At 42.5% G+C, this 26615-nt stretch overlaps 1 protein-coding gene across 1 annotated transcript in view; it reads right to left on the reverse strand.

Annotated features, from left to right (window-relative positions):
- Nucleotides 1-26615, reverse strand: part of LOC143353226 (uncharacterized) — a 499638-nt gene that overhangs the window by 66353 nt on the left and 406670 nt on the right. The window contains exons 8-9 of the mRNA XM_076786388.1: nucleotides 26162-26459; nucleotides 23596-23741 (exon numbers count right to left, since the gene is read on the reverse strand). Coding sequence (XP_076642503.1) covers nucleotides 23596-23741; nucleotides 26162-26459 — 444 coding nt within the window. The remainder of the gene's footprint in view (nucleotides 1-23595; nucleotides 23742-26161; nucleotides 26460-26615) is intronic.

Consider the following 26615-nt stretch of genomic DNA (forward strand, 5'->3'; position numbering starts at 1 on the left):
GATGAATTTCACACAAACATCGTGTACATCTCTGTCACATGTTTCGAGGCACTACCGTACTTTCCGAGGAGATGCGACGCGTCATCGCATCGGTTGCGTTGCAGCGGCCTCTATCCCGGCTCGGCGAAGGTTGCTCGTCCCGGTTTGTTAGACGACACGGGCAAACAACAATTCCCGATAAAGGAATGCCGGGAGCATAAAAGTAGCTGTTCAAATATTTATCTTTGTATTAGATTCGACGGGCGCTCCGCCACGAAACGGTTTTCCCCGGCGTTCGCATGGCGTGTCCCACCGGCGAATTCAATAAGAGGGTTCCGGACAAATTACACGCCACTCGTCCCTTTTTCGTCCGTTCTCGTTTTCCCGACGAACAATTCCTCTCGCCGAGGAAATTCTAACTCTGAGAGGCGATGCGGACATTACTGGAGATTATCCATCCCCCCTCTTTTTCCCAACCATGCTCTCCGACTGTATATAGCCGCGCGTCTGTAGCTTCCTGCGGAGAAGGAAAGGTCAAGCAGCGGGTGCCCTCCGAGGGCAGCTCGCTCGTTTGCCGTCGTTTCGAGCCTTAACGAGGCTAATCGCGAGCCGAGGTCCTTAGGGTCGTGCCAGCCAACCTTTGAATACCTTCACGCGGCTCACGTTTGCGTTTACCGGCTCCGAGGAGCCTTGGTCCTTGCATATTTATCGTCAGCTCCATCTTCTTTCCTTCCAGAGCGACCATTGCAGCTCAGGGAACCTTATTCCACCGCGATACCCTAAGATAGTTAGCTCGGCTACGTCTCCGGGGACTGCGGATCGGTGTCAACGGCGAGCTAATGCTGGATCACTGCGAACATCTTCTTGGAAATCTTCTGCCAGCTTCTCTCAAGATCTCGCTATTTTTATGGGGCACCCTGCCCGGAGATCTGTCATCGAGATTCGAGCTCGAGCTGCTGAACCTGCTCTCCTGTGCGTTTTTGCATAATTTCGGGCAGTTGCGACGAAAATGAGGAACGTTTGAAGCGGCGGAAAAAGTGAGAGGATTTTAGAGCAGGGGTGTATTACTTTTTTGTTTGGGGGGACTGAGAGAACCGTGGGGAACGGTGAACTCAAACGTTTTTAGAGGAGCGTGGTTAATAGTAGTATGCTGTACGAGAATTCTTCTTTTTTAATATTCTTCAAACCCGTGACTGGCTTCTATCGTCATTTGAAAATTCATACGAATCCTTGCATATTAATTTTTAAAGCCCTCACATTTAGCACATTATTCGCATATACTGTTCTCCTCATTGCATTCCATCGAATTTCTAATTTAACTCTGTCGTCGCAAAACTGAATAGATGCTACACGGTTGTGTTAATTAACGTCTTTTAAACACATTTTAAAACTTAATACAGAGTCAATTGCTGCACAAACGGAGCAAAATATTGAACACAGAAATCACTCGTCGTTTTCTAAGTCAATTGCTTGATCCAAATAAAAATAAAAATTCATGGAAAACACTAGTGAATATTTTCACTTTTACGAAATCACTTAATATGACATCGAGCGAAAGATCGAAGTGATCCAAATATGTACAGGAGAAGAATCGAAATCTCTATCGACGCACAGCGAACGCAAAAACAACATGTGACACGCGCTATGCAGTCACGGATTAAAATTGCGAGATGCGTCGTCCAGCCTATGCGGCCTGTATACGATCCCCCGGATTACAAATTTGCGTAGAGCCTGCGTAATTGCCGAGCGAAACGTTACTCCCGCCAAGTAATTCGATTTTTTTTTCATTATTCAAATGCCGTGTATCTCGCTTGATCGAATCGCGCGCTCGGAAAATATCGAGTGGGTATCGAGGCCGATCATCGGGGCCATTTTTTACTCTCGATTCTCGATTCCTATTCTTCTTTTTTTCAGCGAATTTTATCGACGTCGACAGACGTCGTCGTTGAAGCATTATCATTAAATCATTGCGATCAACAATGATTAGACTACGGATTTCTGTGCAGAATAAAAATTGTCTGAGTCAATTGCAAGGCATATGAGCTACGTAGACATTTATTTAATTTTTTAATCATTGTAAGCTGGTGGAAATAATACAATGTTAGCGTAGACTTTTGCCATACTTGAACGAACAATTTAGACTAATGTTCAGATCTGAAAAATCAAGAGATGTCAGTATAAATTTTGCCTTATTTGAACTAACAATGTAGACCAATTCTTCGATATAAAACAACTAGAGATGTCGGTATAAACTTTGCAGTATTTGAGCGAACGGTTCGGATCAATATTTAAACACAAAATAAAATGAGCATTATGAAGACTGAATAAAGCATGAATAGCTACCGGAGAGGAAAATTGCTTTGAGTACACGTTTAAATAAAATGATCTAAAGGCCGCACCTAGCAGCCAGACAACACAGCGTCAATTTAAAGGAATTTCCATCTGATTTTTTCCAGAAAGCTGGAGCACCAACCATTCCATAGAAAATCGGATCAAGAGGCCAGAGTGTACGTTTGAAGGTGGAAATCGGCGCACCCGTTGCATGGATCCGCGGCTCACGTAGAAAGCGTGGTAGGTGGTACGTGCTCTCGTTGTCTCGATTAAATAGACGCGGGTGGAGTGGAGGGGGGAGGGGGTTACGCGATTTAGCAGGGGCGCACTATTGATTATTACAGCATTACAAAAATGGAGCAGGGTTCGGGCGCACACCGGCCCGATAGACCCGTCGGTTTTTATAAACCGTGCTGGCTGATGGCTGGAAAACAAACGGGGAAAAAGCAGCCACGGCGAGAGGCGAATCGAATTAATGTCCGGAGAGACGAAGAGCGAGCAACAAAGAAGGGGAGAGAGAAAAATAGAGAAAGATAGAGAGAGAGAGGGAGAGAGAGAGAGAGGGGCTGTCGTTCGAAACGAGGCTCGCGGTTTCCCGGTTTAATAACGAAAAAGAGAGCGAGGGGAAAAAGGAGGGGAAAAAGAGAGGGACAATCATAAATTTTGCGAAAGCGACAAGGCGGCTCTTCTCGCGTCGCGACGTATTTAATGCTGGCCGAAGAAGTTGAACGGGAGTTTTTTATTCAAGCCCGCAAGAACAGCCCCGGCGCCATTGAAAATTCCCGCTGATTATTTCGCCGATAATTGCCAGAGTCGAGCGATCGGCTCTTAACCCTTCGGAAAGTCGATCCCCTGATGGAAGGTATTGTATCGGCCCGAAGTTGGCCCGCGCTGTGAACTTTATTTTAATGAATGGCCGAAATATGCTCGAGGGTTCCACAGAGCAGAGCGAGAGAGAGAGAGAGAGAGAGAGAACGCGCCGCGGCAAATTATAAATTAGAAAAGTTATTCCGGCCGGCAAGAGGTCAACGCGCGATTATTTAGGATCGGGTATAGTTTCCGCGGGAACAATGAAAATCAATAGTTCAACAAGCTTTCTCTCTCTGTTCATCTGGCTCTCTCCCTCTATTGTTCTCCGATAGCCGCGTTTCGATGTTACTTTTCCAACAATCGAAACAATTTCTTCCACGGTGAAGCTGCACGAAAATCCTCGGAAAGCTGGCTGGGAATTTTCTCTGCTGTTCTTGGGCAATTTGTTGTAATGCGTTCTTATAAACAGACTGCAGGTTTTATGCATTTATAGCAGAAATGGGTATGCACCATTTGAAACAGTAGAATGGTTAAAACGATTCAAGTATAACGAAAGCAGAGAATTTTTATATTTTAAAACAACTCTAAGGTGATCAAGCTACGTGGCATTTAATTCGTTGATCGACGATTAAAATTAGCATTGTCGAAAATATTGAACGTTTTATTGTTCGCGTTCATTGAGAAGCGATTGCACGATTATTTCTGTAACGTTAGCACGTACGGAGAAAATTGCAAAAACGAAGGAACAATACGAATTAATAAAATAATGGCGTGGTTGCCATTAAGCTCGACCTAAAATCTGCAGTCTATTAATTCCACTAGCAGCATATTAAAAAGTGTCTTGTTTTTTAATTCTAGAGCAGAATTTCTGGATCAAAATTAGCGTTTCAAAATCGCCAGGACAAAGTTTTGCTGTTCCTTTTTGCTAAAATTCGCAAGCAAGAGGAGGAGGCGAGAAAGAGATGAACATAGTAATTAGTGTGCCGATCGTTCTCGTCGTTAGTAATTTTTCTTCAGCGAAAAGAGGAACGGTGTCTGTCGGTGAAGGCAACATCGACGACTACGCCTATCATTTGTCTGCTGGCCTTGTCAATTCGTACAGTCGTATGAAAATGTTCTCCAGTTTGCCCATCTTCTTTCTTCGGTTTTTTAAAGTGTTGCACGAGACATATCCGTTTACGGGTTTAAAATGGAACGGTTTGTAGGTGTGCACGCGTCACATAGACTTCGCTCTGGCATGCCGCGACGCGCTCTAATACGAGCATCTAGACAGGCTGCCATGTTCCTGACAGGCTACGGAAGCAGCCAGCGTGCGGATGATTTAAAAATATAATATATTCAACGGTTGACCGCCGTTGCGCCGCTTAACTAGCCAACCGTACCAGACTTTGAGGCTCTCTCTCTCTCTCTCTCTCTCTCACTTTTTCTGGATGGTTCACCGTTCTACACTGTCGCCAGAGTCCTTTGTTTCCCTTTTCTTTCGATCCCGTTCTACGGTTTTCCTCTTTTCAACCATCTCGTAATTTGTGTTTAAGTTCGCCCTAATACGAACGCTTTTAAACAGAATTTATATTTTGAACAGAATTTCTCGGGCGACTTTAACCAAATCTTTGTTGTTGAGCTTAACGAACTGGTAGATTTAGTTCTGTTTCAAAGGTAGAAGTTAGTGTAGAATTTTTCATTGATTGAGATGGAAGCAATAGTTGAGTGTAGTGGGTTAAGTAGAATGTGCTTGTGATCAGACATAAGAGAATAAGGTAAAGAACTGTAGGCTTATGAGTATAGTGGGTTGCATTAGATATACCCAAAAATGTCGTAGAACGGATATAGCAGCGTATCGGTACTTTGGGAGGTGATCACCCATCTGATAACTCAGTTAAGTGACGACCCCTCGCGGGACCGTCTAGGATGGATTACTGTTGGATTTTTCTTCAAGTTCCAAGTTGTGAGTTACATCTGTGCTGGTATCTTTGGGTCGTCAACGAACCCTTTGATCATCCAAAGGGTTCAAAGGTCTCGCAAGTCATTCTTCCAAGCTGTCCTTTGATTTCAAACTGATCTCTTAAGGTCATTAGAAATACATGTGGGCTGCATTAGAAAAACGTATCGGGAATGTGATGGGTTGCAGTTGTAAGGCACACGCACACACATTCCCTTAGGAATACGAAAGGGTGGCAATTCTGAGGAACCAGTGAATGCATAGGGTTGGAGTTCCAAGGGTTTTAAGGAATACAAAGGGCTAGAATTTCTAACGATCATAGCAATGAAAAGGTCACAACTCTCCATGGGTCCTAGAAATGGTCACAATTGTATGAGATTTAGAAATGCAAAGGGATACGATTCCAAGGGATTTCAGGACTTGCAAAGGGTCACAATTCCAAGGTGTTCGAGAATGGAACTAATTCAAAAGAAAGAACATGCAACAATCTAAAATTCTAGCAGTTAGAGTTGTTTCTAGTTGTTGTGCACCGATGCCAATGACTTTCGTTGATCATTTAGGTCTCTGCTGGCAACCGAGCGGCTCATTTGCTTTGGCAACTGCAGAGAAGCCTCGTGCCCTCCTAGCGCTCGATCGACGAGCTGGAAACATTATCGAGCTGGTCATCGTTGCGAAGGGATTGAATTATTCTAGCATGATTTTGGCTGGTGCGGTGATTTCGTGATTTATAGGGGCCAAAGACTGGCCTCGGACATTGTAACGGTGGTCTGTTCCAATGGGCAACTTCGGTAGTCGGTGTTCCGGTTACTCCGTCGGGCCGACGTATTGTTTATAAACGGCCGACCACGGTTGCGAAATCGGTTTACGGGTTTGTGCAAAGCTCACGCCGACAGAGTATAACGAATTGTTTAAAATATGTACGAAGGCAAATATTTTTAGTCAAATTTTGCTGCATTGTTTTGCGACACTAGCATTTACGGTTCACTGCAAGTTCAGAGTCCCCTAAGAAATGTAATTGGTTTTGAAACTTTGATCACAAGTATGAACTTTGAACTGTTAAGCAAAGGGTAGTTCAATTAAGGAAGTATAAATTTCATCGGCGAGACTCTAGGGTTTCAGGAACACGTACTGAGAACCCCTTTAACTCTATTTTATCGAATACTGTCCTCATGATCGTTTTCTTTTTCGATGTCACAGTTTCCTCGAGCCTTCTTTTTGCAAATATGGTTTATCTCTCTGCTCCAGCTCGATGACACGAATTTCCTGTAGGTAATCAATATTATTAGACCGCAGGAAAATAAATAAATCACCACGTTTCTGTGTCAGACCTGTTACAGCTTTGATACAATTTTCATTTATCAACCAAGGCAACCTCCACTGCACTTTGTGCATTTTTCCCAGCGAGTTACAAGCTCATGCCTTTTTGGACTTTAGCGTTGTCCATCGAATCAAAGGATTCATATAAATTCAATTAAAGAGACAACCTGTTCAAAAGGTGTATAACAACGTTAAGGTTTACAAAATAAACCTACGGTCTGTAGAATGCATTCTAGAACCCTCGAAAAAATTGTAGGGCTTACGAGAAACATTCTAGAATCATTGAAAAAATTCTGGAGCTTCCTAAAAGACTTTCACACCGTCAATAAATTGCGTAATCTGTAGAGAACAGTTTAGAGCCCTCAAAAAATATTAGGGCCAGTGAAAAGCACTTTAGGATCTTTGAAAAGATTGTGTGGCGTTCAGTGAACCTTTTAGAAATTTCACACAAATTGCACGTTTTGTAGAAAATATTTAAAAATATATAAAACACTGGCTATTGTGACGTAAACACAATTAGAGGAAGAGGACAATAGTGGCCGCAGCGGCCGGTTAAAATCGGCGATCCGTGAATCGGCGAATGATTTTCTGACCCAATTTCAATTTTCCGGCCAATTTTCCAACAATGTCTGACCGAGTGCGGTTCCACGGTGCAAACATCCTTTCGGCGCTCTCCAAACACGAGATATAATTTGAATAGGGTTGGAGGGGGAGGGGCGAGTGGACAGCTCTTGTATAATGACGGCGGTAGTAGGCGAGCGATTTATAATCGCGGGCCGTATCATCGTGCTGTGTACGCGCTCTCGTTTTGCGCGCGCGCGCGCTGCGCGCGTCACAGCGATTTTTTACATCGCCGTGTGCGGTGCCATAAATCAATTAAACAAAAAACCGCGAGGCCTGCGAGTGACAAATTCAGCTGCGACTCGGCCGAGCCACCTGGAGCGAATTTGATTCGCGGACCGACAATCGTTGTTGCCCTTTCCGGCTCGTTACGCTCTGCCCTGCCTGTTAAACAATCCCTCCAGTCCGTCGCTTTTTTCTCCTCCCTCTACCATCATCCCCCCCCGCTCTCGCTCTCTCATTCTTCCTTTTTCTGTTCTTTCACACGTCCACGCAACCGGCCATTCGCACGGAGATTCGCGATAACGAAATGTATGTCTTCGCACGATCCACTGGAAGCGCGAGATTACTCGCGTTGCGTGACACGACGACCGCGATTGGCTAATACGAATTGCATATCTACTGGGTGCTCTGCTTCGTCTGCATTATTCGACTTTGTTATAGGGTTTGGGAAAGCTTTCTAGTCTTCGAAAAAATTCTAGGGCTGACTAAAATCATTTTAGAGCCAATACAAGAACAGCAGCGTCTACGAAGACCACATTAGAGCCCCCTAAAAAATTGTAGAGTTTATCGAAACCATTTAGAGCTTTTAGAAAAATTGTTGGGCGTGAAGGAAACACTTTGGGACCTTCGAACAAAGTTTAGAGTCTAAGAAAAGCATCCTGGAGGTAATACAAAAATCCAGAGACCTGCGCAAACATCCTAGAGCCTCTTGAAAAATTGTAGAGTCTATGGCAATCGTTTAGAGTCTTTGGGAAAATTGTAGAGCCTAGGGAAAAGACTTGAAAGCCTGCGAAGATATTGTAGGGCTTGCAGAAAATACCTCGAAACAAAGTGCAGGGCCTACAAATATTTCTGCAATTTTATAGAATTCTGCAAATGATAAGATGAATATAGATTATTTCTAGAGGGATTCAGCATGTATGCTTCGATGCGAGGTGCACCTTTATCATGTCTCTTTCTGTTCAGTATAACGTCAAAATTTTTATCCTTTCACTTTAGAAAATATGTGATCCAAGTTTGTAGTATCTCAAACGAACAAACACCAAATTCCGTCGAAACCGACGAACAAAAGGGATAATTCCGCGGAATGGTAGATACTGTAGAGTGTTAGGCGAGAATACCTGTGTCTCGTTGAGGCGTGCTGGCCCGGTTTTTGCCGCGTGACAAAGATGTTACGCGCCGCGACGCTCCCGGTCCTTGGAGGAGGCGAAAACACGGTGTCGCGCCGGCGAAAGCTTAATTGCTCAGGGATTCGAGCTCGTTAGAGCCAGTGTCGCAGGTACTTTTACGTTCTTCCGGGCCGGTCATCTCGTTCCCCGGTTCTCGATTTACGTAATCCACTCTTCGCCCGATGAATTCCTCTTTCGCACGCGTCTGTTTCTCCGCTGGCGGAAAATCCTGGGCCAATCGAACGGCCAACGAGCATCCGGCTGATTGACATTCGCCGATCAAACGGTGGGGTAAATAATATTTAAAGATCGTTACCGTTCTCTCCCGACGCACAGTGGTCCGAAAACCGGAAAACGTGGCCAAAACCTAAAATATGAACTTTCAGCTGGGTAAGTTTTAAGTATGGGGTTGGTTACTCTAAGAGTGTTTCTAAGTAGGGGTAAACAGCAAAAAGGTCGTTTTTTTTATACCAGACCAACAGTCACAGTCCGAACTTCGAGTTCAGTAGACCATACCTTTTTAAGTTTGTGAAGCACATTGCGAACTTTAAGTGCACAGTGTACAAATTGTGTTGAAACGTTTCGATTTTAATTGTGCATTATGGATGCTGTTTGGGGAGGTAAGTTGCATAGTTTTTAGTGCCAAATGTTTATTGTTAACTGATAACTACGTATGCAAAGAGAGAGAGAGAGTAAAAGTGAAGGTATCTTAGTATATCACTAGAACTTGTTGGAGCTTCTACTACATAGTATTATTTGCATTTCTTGTCAAACTGTGAGAGATATGCACTAAGTCTTTCTGTAAAATTTAAACAGATTTTGAATAGAATGCCAATTTTTTTATAAAGAATCATATATCCGAAATTTTTTTATATTTTTCAAACACGAACGCTGTTTTTATACCGGCTGTTCATTTGAAAACTCTCCAGCCGAATATCTCGAAAAGTATGAAAGATATTAAAAAAGTGTAAAACACGTGTCCAAGGCAGTATCAGTTTTTTATTTGGGCGGCGTTTTCAAGGTCATTTGAAGGTCAACTTTGTTTTTTCAAATGGAAACCTATATTTTTGATTATGGGATCATATTGTACGTAAAAAGACCAGCATTTCTTCAATTCTTTCTTCTTTAGGAACTATGAAGTGCGAATAGAATACCTACTTTATACAATACAAAGGGTAGAGTTTCCTATCCGGAGAATTAGTTTTTCCCCTCGTTCAGGTCAATATCAGACAGCGAATTTTCTAATTTCAAGTTCAGATTCGTGATCAGCGATCCCAAAAATACCTAATACCAATTTTCAAGCAGAACCAATAATTTTTTAATAAGTTGTGAGGTTTTGACCACGTTTTAGCGATTTGGGACCACTGTGCGACGTCGTGATTCGTTTCCCCCCTCGTCTTAATGTATCTCTCTCTCTGTTGCGGCAGGTTCGGCCGTTCCCCGTCTAAATAGTTTCGCTTTATTCTTCATTAAGGAGCATCTCTTTCTTCTCTTTTTTTTTCTTTGCGTTCTTTTGCGTCCGAGAGAGTGCCGGCCCTCGCCCCCTCTTTCTCTCTCCCCCTTCGAGAGAACATTACGGTTCCTGAGGGATTCATTTCTCTCCCGGACTCCATTCCACTCACTCACGATCAATTCCAGACTTTGCTTCTTACCCGCGTGGCAACTTCGAATTGGCCGGATCCCGTGCTCGTTATATCCGATGTCGTGAGTGCACTTACACCGTCACCGCTTACAATCGTTTCACTCATCCAGCTGATGATGATTTTGCTTCCGGACCTCTTACAACTTCAAGCCATCCCGCACGGAATCCACCACTTATTACGCTTAGTGGACCCCTATCAATCTAACTTCAAAATGGAATTTCGTGGTTGCGCCCCCCCACCCCCCCCCCCCGCCATCGGCGAAAGATCACTGTTTTCGCAAAAGGGAATCGTCCGGTTTCGATTCGGCACATTCAAGACTCCGGGGTTCACGAAAAATTAGCTACACTCGTGGTAAACATTTTAGAGCCCGTCAAAAAATTGTAGGGCTTGAAAACACTTTAAAGACCACCAAAAAATTTGTAGGGCCCTTGGAAACGGTCTAGACAAAATTGTAGGGCTCGAGGGAGTGGTCTAGAGTCTTTGGTAAAATTTTAGACTCTATGGAAAATATTTTAGAGCCTTCGAAAAAGTTGTAAGATCCGCGGAAAACACTTTATAGTCTTTGAAAGTATCGTGTGCTTTACAGAACATATTTTAGGTCGAATGAAAAAATTTTATGCTCTACGAAAAGCATTTTAGAGTCTTCAAACAAATTGTAGAGTCAATGAGGAGCATGTTAGAGTGTTCGAAAGAGTTTGCGGGGTCTGTGAAGAACGTCAGAAGATCCAGACGCAATTTTCAGGCGACACGTTCTATATGTTGGGAGTGGAGAGGGTAAACGTTACTTCGGAGCAGTTCTGACGGTGCTCCGTTTCCCAGGGTTCTCATCGACACCGTCAAAATCACGAGGAAGGTACTCTAGACGAAGAGAGAGAGAGAGAGAGAGAGAGAGAGAGAGAGAGAGAGAGAGAACGAGAGAGGGGGAGAGCAGTTTATCGTGACCCGAGGAACAGCACGTAAAACTGTAAGTCGTCGGATACACGATAACGATAAAGACACCACAGGCAATTAACCAAACCGCGACGTGGCTGGTACGTTTATTGCCGTTCGAAGCGACGAATCCGCGACTAATCCCCGCCATACCATAACCGAGCCGTAGAAACTTCCTGCAGCCCTAACTTCGATTCGGAACCGCCGTGTGTAATCGGCGGCTTGGTCACTTTGTCCCGGGACTTTTGAAAAATTTCAGAAACCCCTAAACAAATTTTAAAACTCCGAGAAACTTGCCAAAGAGTTCGATAAAATTGCAAGATGTAGGATTTAGGGGAAATATCCTGGAATTTTTTAAAAAATCGCAGGTCATAAAGACTTATCTTTACGACCTTGAGAAATATTGCAGCAACCACTAACGGCTATTAGAGTCTTCGAGAAAATCTGGAGCTTGCAAAACCAACTCTAAAGCATTTGAAAAAATTGTAGGACCTCCATACAACATTCTAGGCTGTTTTAAAAAATGATAGGGCCCGTAGAACAGATTCTAGAGCCTTCTAAAAAAACTGTAGGACCTTCAGAAAACATTCTCGATGCTTTTGACAAAATTGCAGTGCCAGCAGAACCCATGTTAAAACCTGTGAAAAATCTTGAAGCCTAAAGAACTCACTTTAAGGCTTCCGGCAGAATTGCAGGCCCTGTAGAAGACTTTCAGAGTCTTTTAAAAAATTCTAGAGCCTGCAAAGCCAATTCTAGAGCATTCGAAAAAATTGTGAGACTTCGAGAAAACATTGTAGACCATTTGAAAAAATCATGAGGAGTTTTCCAAAAATTCCTGAGTCTCGCGAAAATCGGATTGAGTCCAAAAAACGTCTCCGCGCACACGTTCGCCGCCAAATTCTCGCCGGTCTCGTCAATGGAATATCAATGTCTTGTCCCGTGGTCGAGTGGTCGTAGAAGTTTCGGGCTCTCGCGGGAGAAGAACACGGCGAAGAAGAAGGTGAGACAAAGAGGACGGGCGAGCGAGGCGAGAAAACGGGTTGCGTGGGAAGAAAAAAAAAGATGGATGGCCAGTGGATGGTCCACTTTATTGCACCGGCGGATATTGTATAGCTTATGGGTGCAGGAAGAAGGAAAGCGAAGGAAGGAGGGAGGGGCCTCGCTCAAGGAAAGAGTTTTCCCTGGGAGAAACGAATGATCTATCGTTGGGCGCGCGTGGACCCGGAGGAACGAATTTTTGGTCGGGGTTCCTATCCGGAAAATCGCCGCCCAGGCGGACTCGATGGCAACGGCTCGATCGATTTGAACTTTCGGGACGATTATAATTTCGCGATCGTCCCCCGTAAAAGCCGGAAACCCCGAGTTTCCATCGGAATCGGGCTTCCCGACGCTTATCCGCGATCGAACGAACTTTGTTTATCCGGCTGAACGACTCTCCGGAACCCGAGGAAAAATGGTTTAACCCTTCCATCCGTCTCTCGCGTTCATTTGACACTTTGAACACCAACTCGGAATACATACGACGTTGTCTACGTCGACTTCTTCGATGAACAACTCAATTGTTTTAAACTCGTCGCAACTTGTCTTGCTTTTATACAGGGTGGGCGCCACATTTTTCAATCTACATTTACGTCATTATTATTACGCATAGTAAACTATGTTTCAGATGAAGTTGAATGGTTTTGAGAGTGGCACATTCTGATGGTACATTTTTTTTGTAGGTGAACGTGTTAAGGACATATGAAGGTCATTAAGGTTTTTTTAAATGGAATCATGTATTTTTTATTGCATCAGCTGATGCTCCTTCATATTTTGTACAAAAAAGTATTAATCTATTTGTGTAAAAAAATCATTAGTTTAGGAGATATTTTAATTCTAATTTGTTAGGAAATCTCGACTTTCTGGTCAATATTATGAATTCAATATGATAATGTAGTAGGAGAGCAAGAGTTATCAATGTAAATATTTACATTTTCCGTGTTGATAATTCTTGCTCTCCTACTTATTGTGAAATTTTAGACTTATTGGTCCATACTTTATCGAAGGATCACTAACCGGACCAAAATATGCACAATTTTTATCAAATACTCTATAAACATTTTTAGATGATTTACCATTGCATACACGACAAATAATGTCGATTCAACAGGATGGTTTCCCTGCTCATTATTCAAGAATAGCAAGGGATACATTAAATCGAATGTTCCCAAATCGTTGGATAGAGCGAGGTGGCCCCATTAATTTTCCGGCAAGATCACCAGATCTAACGCCACTCGACTTTTTCTTGTAGGGCTACTTAAAAAATAAAGTGTACGCTGAGTCTCCGACTACAATGGCCAATATGAGGGATCGTATCATCAATGAGTGTAACAAAATAACATCAGATACACTACACAATGTTATTGAGTCATTAACTTCTCGATTCAGAAAGTGTTCTGATGCAAATGGTCGCCACATTGAACCTCTTCTGTAAAGAGACATTACAATTAAAATATCTCCTAGACTAATGATTTTTTTACACAAATAGATTAATACTTTTTTGTAAAGAATATCAGCTGATGCAATAAAAAATATATGATTCCATTAAAAAAAAACATTAATGACCTTGATATGTTTTTTACACGTCCACCTACAAAAACAATGTACCATCAGAATGTGCCCCTCTCAAAACCTTTCAACTTCATCTGAAACATTGTTTGCTATGCGTAATAATAATGACGTAAATCTAGATGGCAAAATGTGGCGACCCACCCTGTATTCTTACGGAAAGAATTTATGGTATTATTTATGGAGGTAATTATTTATTCGACCGCCATATTCATGATTTAACCTTGTGTCCGTTTGGCAACAAAAGATAACTTCGTAGTTCGGTTGGAACCGTCGAGCGAGTCGGACGTGTTTATAAACAGCTCCGTTCTCGTCTAGGTGATTTAGCTGTGGAAGTGCGAATTCAGAGAAGCAAGTGTTCGTGAAATAGTGTTATAGTTTCACATGCATTCAGTTGTTCATTATTAGTTATAGTGATGATGCCCCCTGGCCCTCAGAGGGTCTCACTCGTAAGCAATGCAAAAATGATGAGTCCTTCTGACTACAGAAGTGATCTTTTTTGCCTAAATCGATAGGAAATTTCCTCAGGAATACGATAAAAAAGTTAGAAAGTGATCAGAGACGTTCTAGGAACGTTGTTTTCAAAATAAAGTGAACGGTTGTGAGCGGCTGAAGTAGTCGGGTTCTCGTTGTTTCAAAATAGTTAAAAATAATGATGCTGCGGCGGCATACGTGTGCCCAGGCAAGTGAAATTAACTAAATTTTAATTGTTCGAATCTCCTCGAATGTCGTTTGAAAAAATATTATTGCATGGTTGTGCTATCAATAAGAAGACATTGACTTTTTCGTCTTGCTACATCGGTATCTGTCTTTGTGAACCTATAGTTGCAGAACCTGGTGATTTTAACAAAGGGAACCATGTTGGAGCACGAATTGAGCTTGCGAGGGGAGTTTAGTGAGAATGCACTCGGATTAGGCTGCAACTGCGGATTATATTCGCGTGTGCAGTTTCACGGGATGGCGTAAGGTCAACGGAGTCAGCCATGGTGGACAGGGAGCGTGCCCATTAGCGGCAGATGTGTCACTTCGTAGGCGACTTCCTGAATAGTGGATGTCTCTTGGCTGCCCTGTTGATGTACTAATCAGGTAAGCGGCTCGAAGACAATGCATCATGCACGAGTAATTCGGCCGCAGGTTCCCGCTGCCCTGTTAGGGTCCAGATCGTGCGTGAACCAACAATACTGCAATCGAAACTGGGCGTCGAGGCTCGACGGAACAAAGTGAATCGTGACCAAAAGGATTTCGTCCCCTGTTGCAGCGTTCAAGTCAGGATATTGCAGAGAAAATCCTTTTGTGGCAGTTTAGAGCCATTAGAAAAGACGAAGAGCATTTAGAAAACATTCGAAGACCTGTGACAAAATTGTACGGTTCAAAGAAACGGTCCAAAACAGTCGAAAAAATTGTGGAACCCACGGAAAATATTTTAGAGACTTAAAAGATAGGTAGGGCCCATGGAAATGGGGATTAGAGCTCTCGGAAAAATTGTGGGACTCACAGGTAACAGTTTGGGGCCAATGATAAAATTGTGGAGCCTAAAGTGAATCGTGACCAAAAGGATTTTGCCCCTTGTTGCAACGTTCAAGTCAGGATATTGCAGAGAAAATCCTTTTGTGGCAGTTTAGAGCCATTAGAAAAGATGAAGAGCATTTAGAAAACATTCGAAGACCTGTAACAAAATTGTACGGTTCAAAGAAACGTTTCAAAACCGTCGAAAAAATTGTGGAGCCCACGGAAAATATTTTTGAGTCTTTAAAGACAGATCGGGCCCATGGGAAATGTTTTAGAGCGCTTGGAAAAATTATAGGGCCCATAGAAGCCAGCTTGGAGACATTGTCAAAAATTGTGGGATCTACGGAAACGATTTCAGAGCCTGAGGAAAAATGGGCCAGTGGAATCCATTTTAGAGCGGATGAAAAAAATGTGAGATTTTCGAAAATTACTGTAGAGCGTACGGAAATATTGTGGTATTTACAAAAACATTTTACGACAAAGATTGTATTGGTGATACTAAAATTGTTGTCACTAAAGTAACCCTGAAATGAAAACAATCTTTATTGTGGCAATTCTGATGATACTGAGGACTGAGAATTTCATTTACTGCGAAATAGAATGCAGTATTTGCAGAGCTTTCGTTAAGCTGATAATTTCGTCGGATTTATACTCCGCGTGGCGAATAATTCCGCGGTCGCTAAAGAAAATTACATGCTAAACCAAAGTGAATTTAATATTACTATCTTTGTCATGGCAGCCGGATTCTCGATGATGCTGCAAGATTAAGAACTTCATTCGCCGCAAATAAGACGTAATGCTCGTTGACTGCTCGTTAGGCCGTATATTTCGAGCATTTGCGTGCGAGTGCCATAAGCGGCGAAAATCCGCGGTTCCGCGTACTGTCAATATTGCTCAGTGGCACATGGTAGCCTCTATTTCGAAGTTTTGTTTGCGTTCGGCCGTTGACCCGTGCGTGGACGTGTCGCTGTCGTCGAGCTATTTAATCTGACAAAGTCTGTGGCCAGCGAGAGCATCATAGGCAGTGCGATGCACCGGCGCCGATGCGCCATTAAAAGGTTTGTTGCGTACACAACAAAATCAGCCGCATCGAATAACCACAAATAATGCGGCACACGTGGAATGTGGAAATCGGTCCCGACCATAGAACATAATTGAGAGACCATTCCGACAGATTTTTCGAGTAGGAACGCGAAGCTCCTGAAATTTTTAGATCGGATCTATCTTTATCAATGACCGTTCGGCTACTAGATTCTTCAATGATTCAGTGCCTCGCAAAAATACCCTAAAAAATGCAACAATCGAAACCCGATCCCCGTCAGATACAAAACTCGAATAACTCAACAGATCACTGCATGGCTATCAATTTTTACGGAGAAAATAAAACAAAAACGCCTGGCCCGAATAAAGTCGATCGTTTTTCATTCATTTACACTTTTACACCATTCTTTGTACAATTTCACTATACAAATCTGAAGCTTCACTTTTTGAAATTGTTCTGCTTAAACTTCTACCAGCTAGACTGCGAATTTTATGCATTTGTAAGAAAAATTGATTCATCGGAATACAGTAAAATTATTTCCAGCTGTCGACTATTATTGAGAAACGGAATAAATGTCCATGTAGCTTCTATAGTTTGAAAATAATGTAGACAATGTTTATCGGTAGCCAACTATCTTTCTGCTGAAATTAAATAAAAAGAAAATTGATGTTTCTCACTTTCTCTCAGCGATGTAAACCAGTCAAAAGTTTTGTCGAATTTTGGAAAATCGTTCTTCCATCGATCTTCGGGAAGAAAATAGATTGAGCACCGGGATCGAGGGTTCCCAGGGATACCGGTCGCGACGAAAGAGGGTAAAGAGATCGAGAAGGTGAGCGAACGACCACTGGATCAAACCGAATCCAATAACTCCCGCGGGATTACAACTCCGACCCTCGGGAGCCGAGCGTTCCCTGAAGATGTGCAAGTTGCGGAGAAAACTAGGGGAACGGAGGAGGGAGTAAGGGAAAAGGTGTTGGGATAAGAGTAGGTGGCTGGCTGGGAAAGGTGGATCCTCTCGCTAGTAGGTGCCTGGCTGCTGGGATATTTCGTTCGGGGCCGAGCAAACCTTATATCGCGGCCTGCATTCGTATCAGCCGAACAAACCCTGCCTGGACTTCATACCTCGCCGGAGAAACAACGCTTCGGCTCGTCTGTTGATTTTCTGGCGAATTTTCCAATTGCTCACTGTCGCTGACTACCGACAGAATGGAGGATCCCATGGCAATTCCTTGTTGAAGCAGTGATGCTGTTTCTGGGGAGGCGAATTTTCAAATTTGGGTAGAGATGAAGAATTAGGGGATGTTCCGTGGAATGATGAAGAAGACAATTGAATATGGTGTAGTGTATGGGATTTCAGGAAGGGTTTACGCCATTATTTTGCTGGGTTCGAATTTGTTTGTAAATTACAGGCCTTCGAATATTATCATTTTCGATCTTTGTATTTTTCAAGACAAACACACTTAGGAAAATTTGAAGAATTGAGCAAGATAGGGTGATTTGATCGGGATCAAATTTGAGTATGGTACAATGTATGCAATTTTGGGGAGGGTTTAAGTCATCAGTTTGCTGGGTTCGAATTTGTTTGTAAATTACTGGTCTTCGAATTTTATGATTTTCGATCTTTGTACTTTTCAAGACAAACACATTTAGGAAAATTTGAAGAATTGAGCAAAATAGGGTGATTTGATCGGGATCAAAGTTGAGTATGGTACAGTGTATGCAATTTTGGGGAGGGTTTAAGTCATCAGTTTGCTGGGTTCGAATTTGTTTGTAAATTACTGGTCTTCGAATTTTATGATTTTCGATCTTTGTACTTTTCAAGACAAACACATTTAGGAAAATTTGAAGAATTGAGCAAGATAGGGTGATTTGGTCGGGATCAAAGTTGAGTATGGTACAGTGTATGCAATTTTGGGGAGGGTTTAAGTCATCAGTTTGCTGGGTTCGAATTTGTTTGTAAATTACTGGTCTTGGAATTTTATAATTTCCGATCTTTTTATTTTTTGAGAGAAATACGTTTGGAAGAATCTGAACAGTTAAAGGAGATTGGGCGATTTGATTGGAATCAAAATTTAGTATGGTATAGTGTATGCAATTTTAAGGGGAGTTTAAGTCATCATTTCGCTTGGATCGAATTTATTTGTAAAATATAAACATCTGAATGTGCTAAAATAGTTATTCACGATTTGAGCCAGGAAGGTTTCGCCGATTGCGCAACGTGAAGAATAATAAATCATTGAAGAACAGCCAATTAAATGCGAAGGCAAAGAACAGGGTCACCTGAGCGACTGAAGGTGTACCGAGTCGAGAAATATTTGCCAGTAATTAGCCTCCGCTAGCAGACTAACGTTGAAGTCCTGTGACCTGGAGGCGTTGGCCCCGTGTTTCGTCAACAGAAAGAGACATGATATGTAAATAGAATGAGAGAGATAGATAGACAAGGAGGGAATAGAATCGATGGAACTGCGCTGTTGTCTGTTCACGTGCGCTAATTCCATCAGCTGAGCTCGGTAGGCCAATACGAGTCTTCCTAATTATTCTCACGACGGCTCGAGTTGTCCATTAGGAAACGTATCCGGATGTTCCGGCAACATTGCGGCCGGCTTCATCAGAACTCGAACGACTCATTCGGGACTAATCCGTCTGCTTCACCGGAAACCCGGCTCTATTTTCCTCGGGGAACGTTCGGAAGTCGAGCAATCGTTGATCTCGACGCGACGAACCACTATGCCACGCGTTTTATTCGAATTTTTTCCTCTATTCACGTTTAACAAAAAAATACGATTTTTTTACGGTACACATTCTGCGACAACAATTCACCGACACCAAACTAGACAACCACTCTTGATCGACAAGCTTGATCAACAATAGCATCGACTGACAATGGCTTTAATTTGCAATGGTCTAGATGAAGACTCTGTTAAACCTAGTTTCTTTTAGAATGTACGAAATGTCCTTTTTGAATTTTATTATTCTTTTCATTACGACAAGTAGTATAAATTAATAACGAATGCTTTGAAAAATGGCATGACATTATTCAATAAAATGAGCAATGTTCATGTTGTACTAAATTTAGTTAAATGAATTGAACATTTTAATGTTAAAATAAACTAGTATGGGTATTAACCCTTTGCACCACTAGAAATTATTGTGGCATTATTTCAAAGAAATTGCAAAAAATATTACAAAATATTTGTTACATTACAAAATTTGTATTTAATAGATCACTAAACATTTAAATATTATATGTGGAAATCGGATCAGTTTCGTATGAATAGAATGAAAATATTCCAAGACGGAAGAAAAATTTAGTTTTAGAATGAGAATAGCGCCGAGAGTGCAAAGGGTTAAAAGTGAGTAGAACGTGTTAAGAAAATGACAGGTTCGAGGTTATGTCGTCTTGCTAAATTTTAATTATAACATGTGCTCGAATAAAAGATTCATGCATTCTGAATGCATGTTTTTCATTTCAGTAACTGCAGAATAAATATTCTGAAACCAGTCGTTTGATCAGTGGTGGCAGGTTTAATATTAAACATTGAGGTATGTGGAAGTACTCTTCGATCCGATTTTCCTTTTCATATATAATAATCGTAGAATGAAATGTAGACCTAACGGAGAGCGTTATCGATCAAAACCACAATCGATCAAGGCTTTTATCGATCAAAACAGTTTCAATCAAGATTGGTGCCGCTAAATTCGCAACCCTTTTCCTTTCGAGGGTTTTGTTCCGAATGCGCAGGCTGTTGAAAAATAAAAAAGTTAGAGAGTACCAGAGAGAGAGACAGAGAGAGAGAGAGAGAGAGAGAGAGAGAGAGACCGAGAGAGGGGGGAAAGAGAGAGGGGGGAATGAAAGTTCAGAGTTTATGGAGCGGAGAGGTCGGGGAATGAAAGGGCTTTTAATGCGAGAATCACTGGGCGAGACCGCAACGGTACGATTAAAAAAGAATAACCGTGCGCTCGCGCGTGCACGCGGTAAACGTCGAACCAGCAACAAATGTAAAACCAGCTAGGAAACAAAAAACAAACGAAGGAACAGGTGATCGGCAAACAGTGCCACGGAGCGGCGAACCATACGCGAGAGAGCGAAAGAGAGAGAGAGAGGGAGAGAGGGAGAGTAAGCGAGAGGAACGGAGAAAGTCCATCGCTCGAATCGACGAAACAAAATATTTGTGCGGTTTCAACGATTTTCGTGACGCGCTCCACCGGCTCCCTACAAATTCAATTTCTCCAGGAAGATTCGTTTACCACCCACCCGTTGCATAACACCGACGCAGAACACGTGCACGGAGTGCCATATGCGGATGTGTTTGACAGCGCGCGCACGCTCGGGACCTTTCGAGCGTTACTTTGCCTTCGAGGAGCTGGCAGTGCCGTGGCCCTGTATGTAGACAGACACTGATTCTGATAAATAACAGCAAGTTCTTAGAAGTTGGAAAATTCCTAGAGGAATACAATCTCAAATTGGCACAATGAGTCCAAATAAAATCCAGCCAGTCAATTTTATTCGAGGTCCGGATTTGCTAAGTTTTTTACATGCTTTCTTCTTAAAAAAAAAACAACAGTAACTCTATCATAACGTACGAAAATTCCTACGAGCACCCATTCGAAAAGTGACCCAAAGCATCCTCTTAACCCTTTCGCTACGGCAGCTCCATTCGCCGAAGTACCGTCACTGAATGGAAACTCGCTCCGGAAATATGCACAGTGCGCGTGGTTTCTGTACATATGTTGTTCTAATTCTTAAATAATAACTGTGCTGAATAAAACAATCATTGCTCTAATGTAACAGTACATTTCCTCTAGTGTCGTGATTTTTTGAGTGTCCATGTTGTTATTGCTTTTTTGAGCCGAGTAATAATTGGTCTCATCTACAATATCTTCTAGGAGCTCTTGATAAATGAATAATTCAAAGTAGTCGATAATTTTTGAGGACCTTCCTATTTTCTGTTTCAGTCCTGGATTTTTTGAGGAAAATTGATGAATCTTTGGTGTGAAATTTTTCGACGTCCATGTTGCGTTGCACTGGGTGTCCTTGGTATTATCTTCAATTAACTCTGCATCTGATTCTGAAGTGCTGCATATATTTCTCCGTTATCTTTTACACCGGTGGAGATTATTTTAATTTTCAGAATCGGTTACCTCAGTTTCAAACATAATACTTTTTTTATGCTTTGTACTCATTCTGAAAGGGCCTAAACTATTTTTGTAGATACATTTTCAAACAAAACCGTAACCTCCAATTCTAATTTTTAAGAGTTAAGAATTATACTTTAAGCCGATCTATACCTAACTCCTGTAAAAACCGAATATGAAAAATCGTTTACTGTCGAATGGATTCGGTAGAATATTTGGTATAAAACAGTAAAAGATCGTCTTGATCTAACGAAATTATGTTACATTTAACGAAAAATGTTGCCTTCGACTATAGATAGCATTTGTATACACGTCGTTTCGATGCCGCATATATGCGGCGCCCGTACCCACAGGTCGTCGAGTGGATGACGCATATTTGCGGCACTCGTACCCACAGGTCGTCGAGTGGATGCCGCATATATGCGGCGCTCGGCGCGAAAGGGTTAAAAGGAGCCATTTTTATCTGAGCTGAAGATGGAGATTCATCTATTTTTCTATGTGAATTCATGTTTTTTTGTTAACCCAAATAGCCATATTATAAAGTGGCATTTTCTACCTTTAACTTAAGCCTCCCAAAACTAAAAAATTCCTACAGTGATACATTTTAAAATCACCTCAAACAACCCCCTCAACTTCACAATGTACAGTGTTTTCTCGATATATGTCAACAACACGGGTCTTGCCAGCGACATATATCGTCCAGGAGATACTATTCTTTGATCCACGCTGAACGTTGTACCCGACCCGTATTATGTTTACACTCCTCGGCGTCCGAGGTCCCTCACGGGGTATACCCCGCGGTAGTGGGAATAGTTCTGCGACTTTTATCAGCCAGATATTTGCGACATATATCGAGAAAATACTGTACCCAGTAGTTTACAAACCTTCTTCACTTCCCCAAAAAGTACTTACAAATTCAACAATCCTGTAAACGCACAAAACCCCTCTCAAAATATTTCCGGAAATAGAGCACCTTAGAAAAGTGACTTCACTCTGCACTAAATTCGCCTAATCCCTAAGCGGTTCGGCCGCGCGTTCGAAATTTGACGAAGTGTGGTCGTTGTACGGTGCCCCTTATCCGCGAGGGTGTGCGGGCACAATAATGTTGGCACACTAAATCCTCGGGTCGGCGGAAGGAGAAACTACTCCGCGAAGTTCGAGTTCTTGAAGTTTATTGGTGTCGGGGGCAGTTTCCATCGGGCACATTTTTTTTCGCCCGGCTGTGCCACCCCCGTCTATGTTTCTCTTTCGTGGGACTGGGTTCTCCCGATAAAATTTCGAGGGTCACGCAAATCGAGCGTAACCGGGCGCGCGGCCGGGGAGGGAGGAACGGTGCTCGATGGTGCTCGAATTCTCGGCGTTCGCCGGAAGTCGATATCGCGCGCGACTTTCGAACAGTCGTTCGAGTCCGGAGGAACAATTGGTAACGACTGTGCTCGCTGTTCCACGGTTTTGGGTGGGAAACGATGACGACGAAGAGAGGGGGGGGAGAGAGAGAGAGAGAGAGAGAGACAAGAGAGAAGGGTGCAGCTTGAGGCAGAAGTATTCACGTGCCGCCGTAAAATGTCCCTTTCTTTTTACGAGCCTGGCAGACTGTAATTTTGAAGGGTCGGAGGTCGCGGAGTTTGCTACGCAGGCGAATAAATCTGATCGGAACTCGATCGAACGCGTATATCGACTAAGTGTTTCCTCGGACATCTGCGAGAACGTCTGTGACGTATAACGTATGTTATATAGCTAGTCTGCGGATCTTTATGGAAAAAAGAAAATGTTCTAGGTCAAGTGTAAGAATCAGAAATTAAATAAAAATGCACGAGCTCCTTAATTCTTCTGTCTTCACAGTTTCGCATTCGGCAGATTCATTGTTATCATAAATTCATAGAGCCTTTTGAAATCCGGATGTTAGGGAGTTCTTGGTAATTATTGGCATTGTGTCCGCAGATCAGAGAAATGGTACTGTCCCCGCCGTTCACAATCTCGCAGTTTACTTGAGAATAGCCAAATTAATTCGACACACTTTGTTGTTTAAATTCGCAGTACACGGCATAATAGTCAAAGAGTCCACGTATTCTCCCTATATGGTTTCCTGCTAAATTGTTTTACCATTTTACACCGGAGGTACGTTGCATTTCATAAAACATTTTAACGACGAAGATGGGCAACGAGACAAACGGTGGTAGCGAACTTGTTAATAACAATCGTGGAAACTCATTTTTCCTGCAATCTCGTCTCCAAAAACCGGTCCCACCGTAGCTTTACGGTAGCGGCCCATTAGCATAAAAAATCCGAGCCACTCTAACGTGAGAAAAAGGGGATCAGAACACGAGATAATGTACTCACTGACTAAGGTGAGGAAAGGTATGTTGTGCTGTTGGAAGTGCGGCGGGCTGCACGCTTCCTCGGGCCTGGAGACTGTACTTCCGGTCTGCACCTCGACCACGTGGCCGTCTCTTCGGTAGAACGTCATGCACATGAAACCGCTCCGGCTGCGAACAAGGGATGAAAATAAAGAGTAGAGAGAGAGAGAGAGGGCGAAGTGAGAATAAAAGGGAAAAGTAGACGACGGTGTGTACGTGTGTGTGTGTGACTCTCCTTCGCGCTAAAACGTTTCACCGGGGAACAAACAGCGACACTATTTACGGCAACAATGTAGACCGTCCGGCTCCGGCCCGGCTTGTCCCCCTTCTCAAAACACTGTATTATCGAGGCTGTTTTCGCCTTTTTTCGCCGCGTCGCGTCGGTTTTGCGGGAACCGCGAGACGCCGCGAAAATATTCCGCGCGGCAAAAACGCACAGCTGAAACGAAACGACCGCGTCCGACGTTAATACACGCCCGACACTCGCTTACGGAGTTCTACACACCCGAAAATACGACTTTGTTTCCGTTCACGTCTTTTTTCGCCTCTTCTTCCCTCCCGCCTTTGCGAAACTTCATCCTTTTTGCGAACGCAAACTTTCAGACAAAACGCGAATGTTCTCTGCGGAGTAACGAGAACTCTTCTTTTTCTTCCTTGAATCCCCGTGACCTCTTATTTAATTCTCATCTTGGTCTAAAGAGTTCAAAGAGAAATAACAGGTGCTAAATACTACCCTCTCGGTAATAGTATTTTTTGAAGATTGTTCAACTTGTTTAGTCCAGTGAAACTCTATACAACTGGACCAGTTTACACTTGACAATTTTTTTCAAACCCTTCTATTCTTTCTTTCCGTTTCGAATTTTGTTATAGAATTAACCTTGAATTATATGTAACCAAATTTTCAATAATATCCCTTCGGTAGACATATTTTTTAAAAATTGTTCATGTTCAATTGTCTAGTCTATACCGTTGCGTTGCAAGACAGAGTACACTTTACAATTTTTTTCACACCCTCGTATTACTTATATTCGTTTGGAATTTTTTCATATGATGCTTTCAATATCGATTGTACATGGAAAAAAATTTCATTAAAATTCTTTCATTAATAATGTTTTTTAAAAATTTCCAAATTTATAGGGTGGCTTATGACATCGCTTTGTAGACTAGAGTGCACCCTTAACACTTAATTATTTTATTCCACTCTGTTATACTATTTATATTCGATCGAAACTTTTTTAGAAGACAGTTGAAGGATTAGGCTATACACAAAAAAATTGTCAATACCATTCTTGCGTTAATAATGTATATAAAAATTACTTCATTGTATAGCTTCACGCTCTAGAATACACGTTCAACTTTTGAGCATATACAGTTTCTGGTGAATCTAGTTCCGGCGAAAGAAGAGGGCTCGAGTAGCGTGAATAATGAATCCGAAGCTTTAAAGTATAATACGACGGCGTCGCAGAGGGTTAAACAGCGCCGCGTTTCGCGGTTCGATAACAATACTGTTTGCTCCGCAACTTTTCCGCGAACTTTCGGAAATTTCGAAACTGTGTTTCTCCCCCTCCTACGGTCCGCTCGCGCACACCTTTCGTAGATTCGAGACAGGCAATTTGAAAGAGGAAACTTTCATAAATGTTGCATTAGACGCGGCGGATAAAGTCTTGACCCAGTTGCAGAGAGCGTCGCGTGCGTCTTTTGACTGGGTCAGAACGACCCGGTCCGCGTTGGGCGAAACTTCCCTTGCGAAATTTACGGGCCTTGTTTGCCACCGTGGATTCCCCTTGCAAAGACTCCAGCCTCGAACAAACGACCTCCCTTTAGCTTCTTATTTCCAGGATACTCGGTATTGTTTACAATCCTCGGCGTTGTCATTCTGTCTTTCACGGCATGATGGAGAACAGGCACACTGACGCAGGGACTGTGTGTAGTTAGTTGTCAGTTCTCCTTTGATTACAAAATTCTGGACAGTGTTGGTTTCGCAGTTTTGTGGGAAAGAATTCCAAAAATATTTTAAATATTTAGTTGTCTTGTGGATTATTGTACGTTCTTAATTTTGTATCACTTTTTTAGAGACGGTTTATTCGTTTGTAATTTTGTTCAGAATTACATGTAAATTTTCAATCAAATCCTTCCATTAATAACACTTTTAAACGTTGTCCAACTTGTCGAATTGTCCAGAGTACACCCTTAACACTATATCATTTCTTTCTACACCGATGCATTACTGATACTCCCTTGAAAATTTGTTCTAAGTTAGTTTTAACATTGATCTACCTACATAAAAATTTTCAGTAGAATTCTTGCATTAATAATGTTTGTGGAAATTGTCCAATTTATAAAGTTACGCCGTGATTTCTCGTCCTACTACATTACAGTACACCCTTAACATTTAATCATTTTTTCACACCCTTCTATTACTTGTATTCGTTCGACATTTTTTTGTGAAATAGTTTCACGATTGAGTTGCAGGGACAAAAAATTTCAACGGAAGCCCTCGAATAACAAAATTTCAAAAAAAAAAAAAAAAGAAATAGAAGTAAACTCACCATCCGACGGTGAAGTGCGCGACCAGCATGGTCATGTTCATGGCCTGCGCGACGTTGGACTGCTTGATGCTGTTGCAAAGGATCTTCACGTCCTGGTCGTCTTGTCCAGGGACGTGTTGTCCATCGAATAGTCCATTCTCGAACCTGGAGGAACTGGTGTTCGATCTGGTGACGTGGAGAGAAGCGTTCCTAGGGTGGAACGTGTAAGACGTGGTCAGGTCGAGAGTATGCCAGGTGAGTCCACCGTTGGGATGGCCGGTCAACCAATTGGGAAATCGGCACTGGCCTGGTGGCGAGACTGGAACACCGTACAGGAACCAATTTATTTAACGCTGATTGAACTGCCTCGAGTCTCCCGGGCTTGTGCTTCTCTAACACATCCCCGGGCCACGAACCGAACACCTCCGGAAACCTCAGCGCTTTTATAAACGTATTCAGTGCAGGGACTTTGTAA

Source organism: Halictus rubicundus, chromosome 4 (assembly GCF_050948215.1).
Source record: "Halictus rubicundus isolate RS-2024b chromosome 4, iyHalRubi1_principal, whole genome shotgun sequence".
NCBI classification, from domain to species: domain Eukaryota; kingdom Metazoa; phylum Arthropoda; class Insecta; order Hymenoptera; family Halictidae; genus Halictus; species Halictus rubicundus.